Source organism: Bubalus kerabau, chromosome 8, assembly GCF_029407905.1.
Source record: "Bubalus kerabau isolate K-KA32 ecotype Philippines breed swamp buffalo chromosome 8, PCC_UOA_SB_1v2, whole genome shotgun sequence".
NCBI lineage: Eukaryota > Metazoa > Chordata > Mammalia > Artiodactyla > Bovidae > Bubalus > Bubalus kerabau.
The window spans coordinates 43,092,636-43,103,530 of NC_073631.1; the positions used below are offsets into that span (position 1 = coordinate 43,092,636).

General features: G+C 34.4%; 1 protein-coding gene across 2 annotated transcripts in view; it reads left to right on the top strand.

The window, feature by feature from the left end:
* The window catches only part of SEMA3C (semaphorin 3C), a 213,517-nt gene extending 210,309 nt beyond the window's left edge, over nucleotides 1–3,208 (top strand). For both annotated transcript variants that reach the window (XM_055590119.1, XM_055590118.1), the window contains exon 18: nucleotides 365–3,208. In XM_055590119.1, the coding sequence (XP_055446094.1) occupies nucleotides 365–778 (414 nt within the window). In that variant the 3' untranslated portion in view covers nucleotides 779–3,208. The remainder of the gene's footprint in view (nucleotides 1–364) is intronic.
* The last annotated feature ends 7,687 nt before the right edge of the window (nucleotides 3,209–10,895 follow it).

The following is a 10,895-nucleotide window of genomic DNA, read 5'->3' on the forward strand; positions in this document are numbered from 1 at the left end:
TTAAACTGTGAATTTCATGTATATATGTTGTCTGTAATTTACATTCTAGAGACATTCAAAACTCTCACTTAGATGTGAATAAACTATTTCTACCCAAAGGGAATGCACTTTAAGCTATTTGGGGCAATATGGGTGATACCTGTACTTTCTCTTTAATACACTCAGTACCCCTGAAACCAGATCTCCTGTGCAAAAATAAATAAATAATAAAGAGGCAATGGAATTTGCCAAAAATGTGTCTCCACTAAGATGGAAGTTAATTAGTACTCAGTACTTTTGTAAAACTTATGAAGTCCTTTTTACAAGTCATACCTTTTTAGCATGTATAGAGTTGGATTTCAGAACATTGATATCTCTGTTTTAGGTCAAACTGAATGAACGAATCATAGCCACTTCACAAGGACTCCTTATCCGCTCTGTTCAGGATTCTGACCAAGGATTGTATCACTGCATTGCAACAGAAAACAGCTTCAAGCAGACCATAGCCAAAATCAACTTTAAAGTTTTAGATTCCGAAATGGTGGCAGTTGTTACAGACAAATGGTCTCCATGGACCTGGGCCAGCTCTGTAAGGGCTTTACCCTTCCATCCAAAGGACATCATGGGGGCTTTCAGCCACTCAGAAATGCAGATGATTAATCAGTACTGCAAAGACACTCGGCAGCAGCATCAACAGGGAGAAGAATCTCAGAAGATGAGAGGGGACTACGGCAAGTTAAAGGCGCTCATCAATAGCCGGAAAAGTAGAAATAGGAGGAATCAGCTGCCAGAGTCTTAATGTTGTCTTAAATGGGGCTTATGCTTCCGTCAATAAAGGTCTGTCTTCAGTGATCAAATTTTTAGCAAAGAATCTTGTGCTTTACCCGTGGGCAATTCCTGAAGAAGGTGGTTACTCACTGAGAAAGGTGAATGTTACATGAACTGAAATGAATGCATTTTCTTGTATGATATTGACGACCCTAGACATGTCATGGTCCTCATGGTGCATAGAAAGATTTAACTTAACCTAGATTTTATTTATATCTTTATGTACCTTTTCTTCAAAATCAATTTGGCGGCTATGAAACTAGAATTCTTACATCCCTAATTGAACGAGGGCTGTAACCTGAGATCTTCCATCCTTGCTTTAAGGATTTAGATTTCTAATTGACAGTCATCTATATACAAAAACAAATGCCAAGTTCACAATTTTTACACAGTAAAAGTGAAATAAATGCTTGTAACAGAGTCAAAAGAAATGTAGAATAAAAAATAAAGACAAGGAAGAGGGAATCTAAAAGTTGCATAAAACACTAGCAGTTCGTTAAAAGATAATATGGAGTTTATATGCTTCCAGTGAAATATGGTATTAGTTATTGTTATGATGGCAAAAATTGTCAGTTGCTGATATCCATCACTGATCTCTGTTCCCTTGTTTCAGGAAGATAAAAGAAACCCTCACCATTAATATCTGACTGGAGTTATGTCAGTGAAGCTTTTAAGTTTATATTGTTACATAGTCATCTTCCAAACAAAAGCACTTTCCTTTTTGGAAGATATTTAAGTTATTTTAGACTCAGAGAATATAATCTTACACAGTTTAATCGATTAATATGTTTATTCTAATTTTGTAGTTTGCATGGCAAGTTAAAAAATATACGAAGAAAAAATTTTTGAAATGCCAAACTTGTATATGAGGTCTCTAACCATCAAAATGGGAGAAAAAAGAAAGACAAGGTAAAAAAATCAATTTTGTTGACAGAAGTTTATTAAAAATACTACTAATTTTTAACTTCAGTAATTAATTTCATTGATTAGCTTACTTTTGTTTACCAACCTCAGATACCATTATGGAATTTTAAGTCACCAATTCTTTTTTTTAACGCTCTTTTGTATATGCTGGAGAGACACTCATCTTATGGAGAAGTGAAAAAATTTCTAATTTGAACAAAAATAGACATACTTTATTTTAAAAGAATGTTGGTACATCATATTCACTGGTATATAAATACAAATGTGGTAAGTCTGTGATGAATGAAATAACTATCTTATTATTATATACTTGGATCCTGTGTTTAGAGTAATTTAATATTCATTTTTTTATTCCAAATACCAATTAGATGAGAGAAGTATAAAATTTTCTTCATATCCTCATATTTCTTTTAAAAATACAACTTTTGCTGTTTCATTTTACATTTAACAATTTCCATGTTTCCAGGTGCAAAGAGAAATTATATAATGTACCTAATCAAAATCTAATACAAAAGTTTTATTTGTAGTTACCAATCCATAAATAAAGTAATCAAGATAAATATATTACTTTCCTAAGCACTATAGTATAAAGTGTCAAGAACTAAAATCATTGTCAAAATGAATCTAATCACTTATCAGAATCTAAGAATATGAGTTACTTATTTAAATGGTAAATTATGATATTACAAGGGGAGGCCTCAATGGAGCAAAAGTAGCAGTAACAAACACAACATAAATAATGTTTCTTCAAAAATAAAGGTATTAATAAAAGCTATTGTTCCAAATGTGTATATGATTCTAAAGTAGCATCTAAAGAAGTTTGTTATACAAATAGTTCTTTATTTCCACTCTACACGCACAAATAGAAATGTGTATAAAGCTGAAACCATCTTCGGTGTTCATGGTCAATCTATTCTATGTACAGAGTTAAAAGTATAATTGTTTTAGACTCAGAGGATAAAGTAAATTATGCAGGTCCCCTTGCTTCATGTAAACGCAAACTGATAGACAATAAGGGTGTTTAGTTTTATAACATTATTTGTGCTATTTAATGCCTTCTGCTTTAAACATTATTACATTGTATATACTTTTATCACTTTACTTTTAAAATTATAGAGACCCTTCTTGAACAAAACTGCCAAATGTAAAGAAAATTTTCTTTCTCAAAAATATTAACACATACTAAATGTTGGTGGTTGATTGATTGATTTTACTTTGTGTAGTTTGACAATTCAATGACTTGATATGTTTTTCCTTTGTATTGTACATAAAATTTCCTAGAAATGCACTTTTTTTCAAAGTGTAGGTTTGTGAATAGATTTTAGCATGATGAAACTGTCATTACAGTGAATGTTCACTCTGTGTAAGAAAATGTAGTTAGCACAGTAATATTTAATTGGATATTGAAGAAATCATGTGCCTGGCAAAATAAAACATATTGAATTCCCCAAAGATGTCTTTAATTTTCCTTTTTAATGTTGAGTTTATAATTTCTTGTTGATATGATAGAATCTGCTGACTCTTACAATTGTTCTTATTTTCCCCATTTATTTATTTGTGTGTGTGTGAAAGTAATGCATCTCGATATTTCAAAATTCAAAATCTCCAGTAGGATATACTTGAAAACTTTCCTTGTACCTCTGTCTCTCATTTATGTAAGTCCTGCCCCAGAAGCACCCAGCATTGTCAGTTTCTGTGTATATTTCCATGATACATTATACACAGCAAGCAAATTCATATTTGTTTTCTCTTTAAGAGACGTTTTATATCCACTCATATCTGTGGACAGTTATTCAGACTTGTGTCTACAGTTGGGGGGAAAAAAAGTATAGTTTATAAATGCTTGGGTTTGGAGCCAGACTTCTAGAATTTGAAGTCTTACATGGGAAAATTGCTGAATCTCTTTCGTCCTCTGCCCAAATTAATACCCGTAAAGTGTTAGGGCAGAACTTATATAATAAGTGTTCAATAAATATCTTAATATTTTATTTATTTTGAAAGTACCCTATTGCTGCAACAGGAAGGAATATTTCAGTTGTGTCCTTTGACAAGTTAAATGCCAATGGTCTGGGCCGGGAAGCCTGCGGTCAGTAGATCAGACGACACCTTACCAGGGTAAGACTTTGTATGAGCCTTTATAAAAGTGAGGGGAAGGAAGCCACAGGGAAAAGAACAACTGTAAATAAAAGTAATCTCCACAAATCTTTCAACCTAATGATTTTGAACTACTCCCTAATTGCTTCATTTCTCAGTATCTTGCTTATATTTGAATTTAAAATTAATTTTTAAATCAATGCGTTTCTTATAAATTTAGTATTTTTCTGATGCTTTATATTTCATACCCAAGTTTTAAGAAAATAAGAGAATCACCGTTTCCTGTATTTACTCTTCTGGCTAAAAAGAGAGACTCGTCACAGCTTTGTTTTGCAGCATAGTCAAGTCCATTGAAAGCTTTATTCTAGACAAGTAAATAAACAGACTAAGTAAAATGGTTATTTACCAAGTGGCATTGAGAACTTCTTTGAATTTTATGCATGGTATCAAAACTCTGGAAGACTATTATGAAAAATAACTTCCTTAGTGTTTATCCCCCTGTCATTTTATCCAGTCACCTTTTGCACGGGAATACAAGCCCCTCTGCAAAGTTGAAACCAGTTGCAACAAATTTTGTGCACGTGCCATTGAGTGAACTTCTTTGTCATTGAATTGTTTTTCCTAGTGGGCCTCTGGTATATATTTCAATTTTTATAATTTCATAACTTTGCTTTCTTGGTGCACTGATACTGAGAATTGGAAGAACTAGCTCCAAAATAAGAAAATGCCATCTTCACTCTCCTGACTAATGCATTTGTCCATTTACCTCATAATACTTTCCACCCACGTTGAATTGTGTATTTCTCAGGGCTATTATGTTGCCATGCTTGAGTGTTACTTAGATAAAGTGCTATTGAAGAATGAGATTATAACAAACACATTAATACTTCATTCTTTGTAAGGTTACCTCTCAAACGTCAAGTGCAAAAGTGGGGTGAATTATATTCCTTAAGTGATTTTTTTCCTCTGAATTATTTATATAAAAATGTCATCCAAACATTTTATGAAATCAAAAGCATAATGACTTCTGCATGGCCAAATGGATATGTGATGGAATTATTATAAAAATCAAAGCCATTTCTCTGAATATTTTTCAATATACATACAGTCTTTGGCTCATAAGGGGGTACAGTAATATGAAAGTAATTTCCTACTTTCTTAGATCTTTTCAAAATGTCATTTTTACAATTCTATGTAGGAAAAGAAATTATAACCTCTTGTTTTATTATTTCCCCCTTTACTCATGTATGTGGCTTGAGGGGTGGAGAGGGTATGATTTATAATCAACTTCCCATCTCTGCTGTACTGTAGCTCATCAAACAAAGAACTTAGGACCTTCATAGTACCTTTGAGTTGAGAATTCACAGTTGTAAGCTGTGGTTTAATGTTGAGAGTCAGCTTGATTCATGAGTAGGAAAAGCAACCATTGGAAACAAAATAACTGAGGAGGTACTATCCAAGCCACATCTGCCTGAGACACTCACTGAGTTCCCAGTGATATTTGTACAGACGCAGATGTATGTGTGTTGTATCCACAGATTATGCACATCGAGATCCACAAACCAGCTATATTCAGTATTTTATTATTTCAAATGAATCTCAATTTCTGCTTCAAGTTACCATTCCAACTTCTCCACTAAAAATGATATAGCCTGGGAAGTTTATGTCTTTCTTGATGAATTGCTGCTTTCTCTAAAATTGGTATTATAGTAATACCTTTCACATCCTGTAGTTGTGAGAATTAAATGAGTTAATACATGAGGAATTCTTATGGTCTGACACATAGTAAAAGCTCAAGAAGTGTATGCTTTTATTTTTTCCATCAGGAGAGCAAAACTATTTTAAGTATTTGAACTTTTGTCCCTCTTTTACCTCAGATTATATCTAAATGGTTCAACTGATATTTGATGCCATTTATCTATAGTAGCATCTATGGTGGCAGCATTTTTCTTTTCTTTTTTAAATCTTTATGGGAGTATAGTTGTTGTTTTACAATGTTGTGTTAGTTCCTGCTGTACAGCAAGGTGAATCAGCTCTACGTATACACATATCCCCTCTTTTTTAGATATCCTTCCCCTTTAGGTCACCATGGAGCACTGAGCAGAGTTCCCTGTGCTATACAGTAGGTTCTCATTCGTTACCTATTTTACACATAGCAGTGTATATATGTCAACTGCAGTCTCCCAATTCATCCCATCCTCTTCTTCCCACCTTAAGTTTGTATCCATAAGTATCCATAAAGTTGTTCTCTATATCTGTCTCTATTTCTGCTTTGCAAATAAGTTCATATGCATCATTTTTGTAGATTTTAATATTATACATTTAAGCAATATTTTTAATATAATATTGTAATATAAATAATATTATAGATTTGTGTTTCTCTTTCTGACTTATTTCACTGTTTATGAAAGTCTCTAGGTCTATCCGGGCTTCCCTGGTGGCTCAGCTGGCAAAGAATACACCTGCAATGTGGGAGACCTGAGTTCAACCCCTGTGTTGAGAATATCCCCCCTGGAAAAGGGAAAGGCTGCCCACTCCAGTATTCTGGCCTGGAGAATTCCATGGACTGTATAGTTCATGTGGTTGCAAAGAGTTGGAGATGACTGAGCAACTTTCATTTTCTAAGTCTATATCCACATCTCTGCAAATGGTACCGTTTTGTTCCTTTTAAAAATGTGGAACACTTCATAAATTTGCGTGTCATTTTCTACTTTTGCCAACAGTTCATAGCTGTCCTCTGCTTTGTCTCTTGCTGCTGAGACAGTCTTTCAGAGCAGATGAGCTTTCCGCCACATCCAAACACACAGAGAAATAGGAATTTTTCAGCTCTTCTTGCACTATTCTGGGAGATGAGCCAAAGTCCACTTACACTAAAACCACTAGGAACTGTGTGTATGTGCGTGTTACTTTCCCTTACAGGATATTGTTCCTTCTCAGGACACAAACCTAGGTGTGAGGTAGAAATGCAGAACTCATAGCTTTGTTTGCTCACCATCTCTTCCCCTCAGCTCACCCTTCATTGCTGTGGCCACTGACAACAAAGATGAATCATTAAATATCTCCCATGAGCTTGATGAGCAGATTTCACCCTTTGACACCCAAGTACCCTCTGATAGAAGCTTGAAAAGCTATGTAGCCCAGAGTACATTTCTACATTAACATCTCAATTATTATTTTAAGTAGCTGAAAGGATATGATTTCCAGTAAGATATGAATTTTGACATTTTAAAATAAAATTTATAGTACTTTTATTATTGTCTAAAATGACAAAAATAAAATCAAAACATAGAATTTGGTACCCACCATTTTATTTTTAAATCATAAAGAACAAGCTCTTTTTTTAACAGTCAGAAATTTTAAATGATTCCTATTTTCCCTATTCATATTTCTATTCTATTTGCTTCACACAATTTTATGCTACTATAACAAGTTTTATATTTTCAAAACTATTAACTACTGTTATCTAAATCTTATTTAAAGTATCACATGACCCTACGACTCTAAGTAATATTTTTCTTTTAGATTAAGTTAAAATTATAAACTGTCAAATTTGATCAAAGAACACAAACCTCCAAATTTTGAAAATCACTAAACATAAAAATCACTAAAAAAATCTTGAATGAAGATATATATGAGATGAATGTAGCAGCTTTTTCTTTCTGAATCATGTCTGAATTCATATTGGCAAAGAAGGCAAATTGTATGTTAGGCAACTCCCAGCATCAACAGATAGTACCATGAAACTATCACAATTATATCCTCTTAAAGATAACTATTTACTGAGCATTTTTCTGGGGGAATTCCTATGAACCTACAGGTGCACAGTATACATAATTATCTGCTTTTTTCATAGGATCTGCTGAAGGTATTAGTCTGTTTTATAAATTGGCAAAACTGAGAATCTAGTGCATTTAGTTACTTGCCTTGAGTTAATTTTCTAAAGAACACAAAGTATGAAATATAAAGCATTTAGATAGAAACTTAAACTATCTTCCATGTCTCATTACCTAGAATCTCACAAAGAAGTCTTTCCACTACAAAAACAATCATATACAACAGCCTTCATAGTATAACTTATAGGGCACTAGGTAACACAGCCCAGGCCATGGAGTCAGAATGCCTAGATTAGATATTCTAACTTACTACTACCTAACTTTACAGGTCTGAGATCATTATGATAATACCAACCTCATGAGAAAGTCAAGATCAAGATACTTCATGTAAAGTGCTCAAAACTGACTTGATGTAATGTGAATACCAGGTACTATTAACTATTTTACTACTATGTTTTGATACTGGGAATATCATTTATTAATTCTTTCACCAAATATTTATTGAGCACTTACTATATGTCTGGCAGTATTTTAGGCTTTGAAGGTATCAGTCGGTTCAGAAGCTCAGTCGTGTCTGACTCTGCAACACCACGGACTGTGGCATGCCAGGCTTCCTGGTCCATCACCAATTCCCTGAGCTTGCTCAAACTCACGTCCATCAAGTCAGTGATGCCATCCAACCATCCCATACTCTGTCGTCCGCTTCTCCTGCCTTCAGTCTTTCACAGCATCGGGGTCTTTTCCAATGAGTCAGTTCTTCACATCAGGTGGCCAAAGTATTGGAGCTTCAGCTTCAGCATCAGTCCTTCCAATGAATATTCAGGACTGATTTCCTTAGGATGGACTGGTTGCATCTCCTTGCTGTCCAAGGGACTGTCAAAAGAGTTTTCTCCAATACTTTCAGAAGCATCAATTCTTCGGCACTCAGCTTTCTTTATAGATCAACTCTCACATCCATACGTGACTACTGGAATAACCATAGCTTTAACTGGACGGACCTTTGCTGGCAAAGTAACGTCTCTGCTTTTTAATATGTTGTCTAGGTTGGTCATAACTTTTCTTCCAAGGAGCAAGCGTATTTTAATTTCATGGCTGCAATCACCATCTGCAGTGATTTTGTAGCCCAAGAAAATAGTCTCTTACTGTTTCCATTTTTTCCACATCTGTTTGCCATGAAGTGATGGGACTGGATGCTATGATATTAGTTTTTTGAATGTTGAGTTTTAAGCCAGCTTTTTCACTCTCTTTTTTTTTTTTTTTTTTGTTGGCAAAGTAATGTCTCTGCTTTTGTTGTTTTTTTTTAATTTTATTTTATTTTTAAACTTTACATAATAATAATAATAATAATATTTACATAAACTTTACATACATCCTTGTTGTTGTGAAATTGACTTCCTGGATGGAAAAGACAAAACAGACACACAAATAATTATGTAAAACTTAGGCTGAGATAAGTTCTATGAAGGAAATTAACTGTGAAAAATTCATGCAAAGATCAGGGGAAAGGAATATGTCAGGCTGAGCAAGAAGCCAGTAAAAGCTCTAGGGCAAAAGCAATTCTGGCAGATTTGAGGAAGAAAATAAAACCTGAATGGCTCAATCCAAGCTAAAGAAGAGGAGTCAAGTATTAGACTGTATCCCAAAGGCAGAGAAACCAAGACACATGGGGCCTGATGACCATAGGGAGAAGTTTAGGTTTTATCATAAGAAATACAAAAGTCATGAAGGCAAGATGTTACATGAGGGATTTACATTCAATACAAAACATCTCTGGCTGTATTTCAGAGGACTTTTGAGAGCAAGGAATGCAAACAAAGAAAACAGAAAGACCAATAGGAGCCAAAGACATAAAAGAGCACATAATTGGTAGATTTAAATATTGACTTTCACTCAAAGAGATGTATAAACAACTGGTAATAATTTCTCCTGGAGTGTACTTTTGAAAAAGAAGGCAAGGGTGATATGAGACTATTCGTGCCCTGAGGTTGAGGAAGAATTGTTGGGACGGTATGTCTCCAAATGGAAAACGGGACACCGAAAAAAGTCAAAGGTGGCTTGTAGAGAGCTCTACAGTTGGTCCTGGAGATAGAAAATGCAGAAACTGACAGAAAGAGGGGTTTATTACTCAGTAATATCCAGAAGAGGAAGTGGCTTAGGTTTCAATACTTAGAATTAAAACATTCATGGATAAAAATCCAAGAGCCATTAATGACAATGCTGTGTGAATGTTTTAAGATCAGCTGGGGTCACATGGTCAGTGGCTGTAAAGAGCAGAAGATGCAAACAACCTTTATGGATGAGAGTCCATAAATAAATAACTTTCCTGAAGATACAGTGCAACATGACTGAGAGACCAACAGTCTGTAAAAACCAGCTGCCTTAATGACCCAGTTACTTAATACTGACTTTATTTACCTGGCAAGTGATACAGTTTCATCCCGCATTTAGAAACAAGCTGTCTAAGTGAGAGAGGACCATTTCAAGAATGGATGGCAAAATATCCTTTTTCAGAAGGGTGAAATTACAATGCAATGTATGTAGATACTCAAATCTTTAATTAAGGCACCAGGGTCAGCATTGAAGCAATGATTCTAGAAATGTTACAGCTCCTCATAATCGACCCTTCCCCACCTCAGATGACTGCTTTCCTCTGCAATGTTAAAAAGGGAAATTAAGTGTTGTTAGAAAGATGGGTTCTGGACTGACTCCTTTGAGACGGCTTCTTTGGAAGCTGGCATTGAGGCTTTGAAAATGGACGGGATTCAAGTGTGTTCTCAGGAACAGAATAATTATGGATATTTGAGGATAAAAATATCTATGGAAGGTGAATTTGAGGAAAGAAAGAAGTAATAAGAGACATTTGTTTCTGAATAAAGAGCATTACCCTGCACCATCCCTACCACTGCCACCACTCAAACTACTAGCTGGGTCAAGAAAAAAATATTTATAGCTAGAGAACAGTAGAGGAAGTACTTAACATTTTCTGAGATTACCAGAATTTGTTTTACTTTTTTAAAAAAGTTATCAAGAGAAGTCATAAAACCTTTTCTGCAGACTTCCTTACAACACTTTTATTCAGGGAAAAAAAAAAAATTGCAATTCTGTGAGGCTTTCTTCCACTTTCCAAGGTTGGCTTATCTCTCTGTGGTGTTCCATATGACTTATCCATCTGTATTACAGCATTTACCACATTTATTAACCTTTAATGTCTTATTTTTATCTCTTGCCAGCTACATT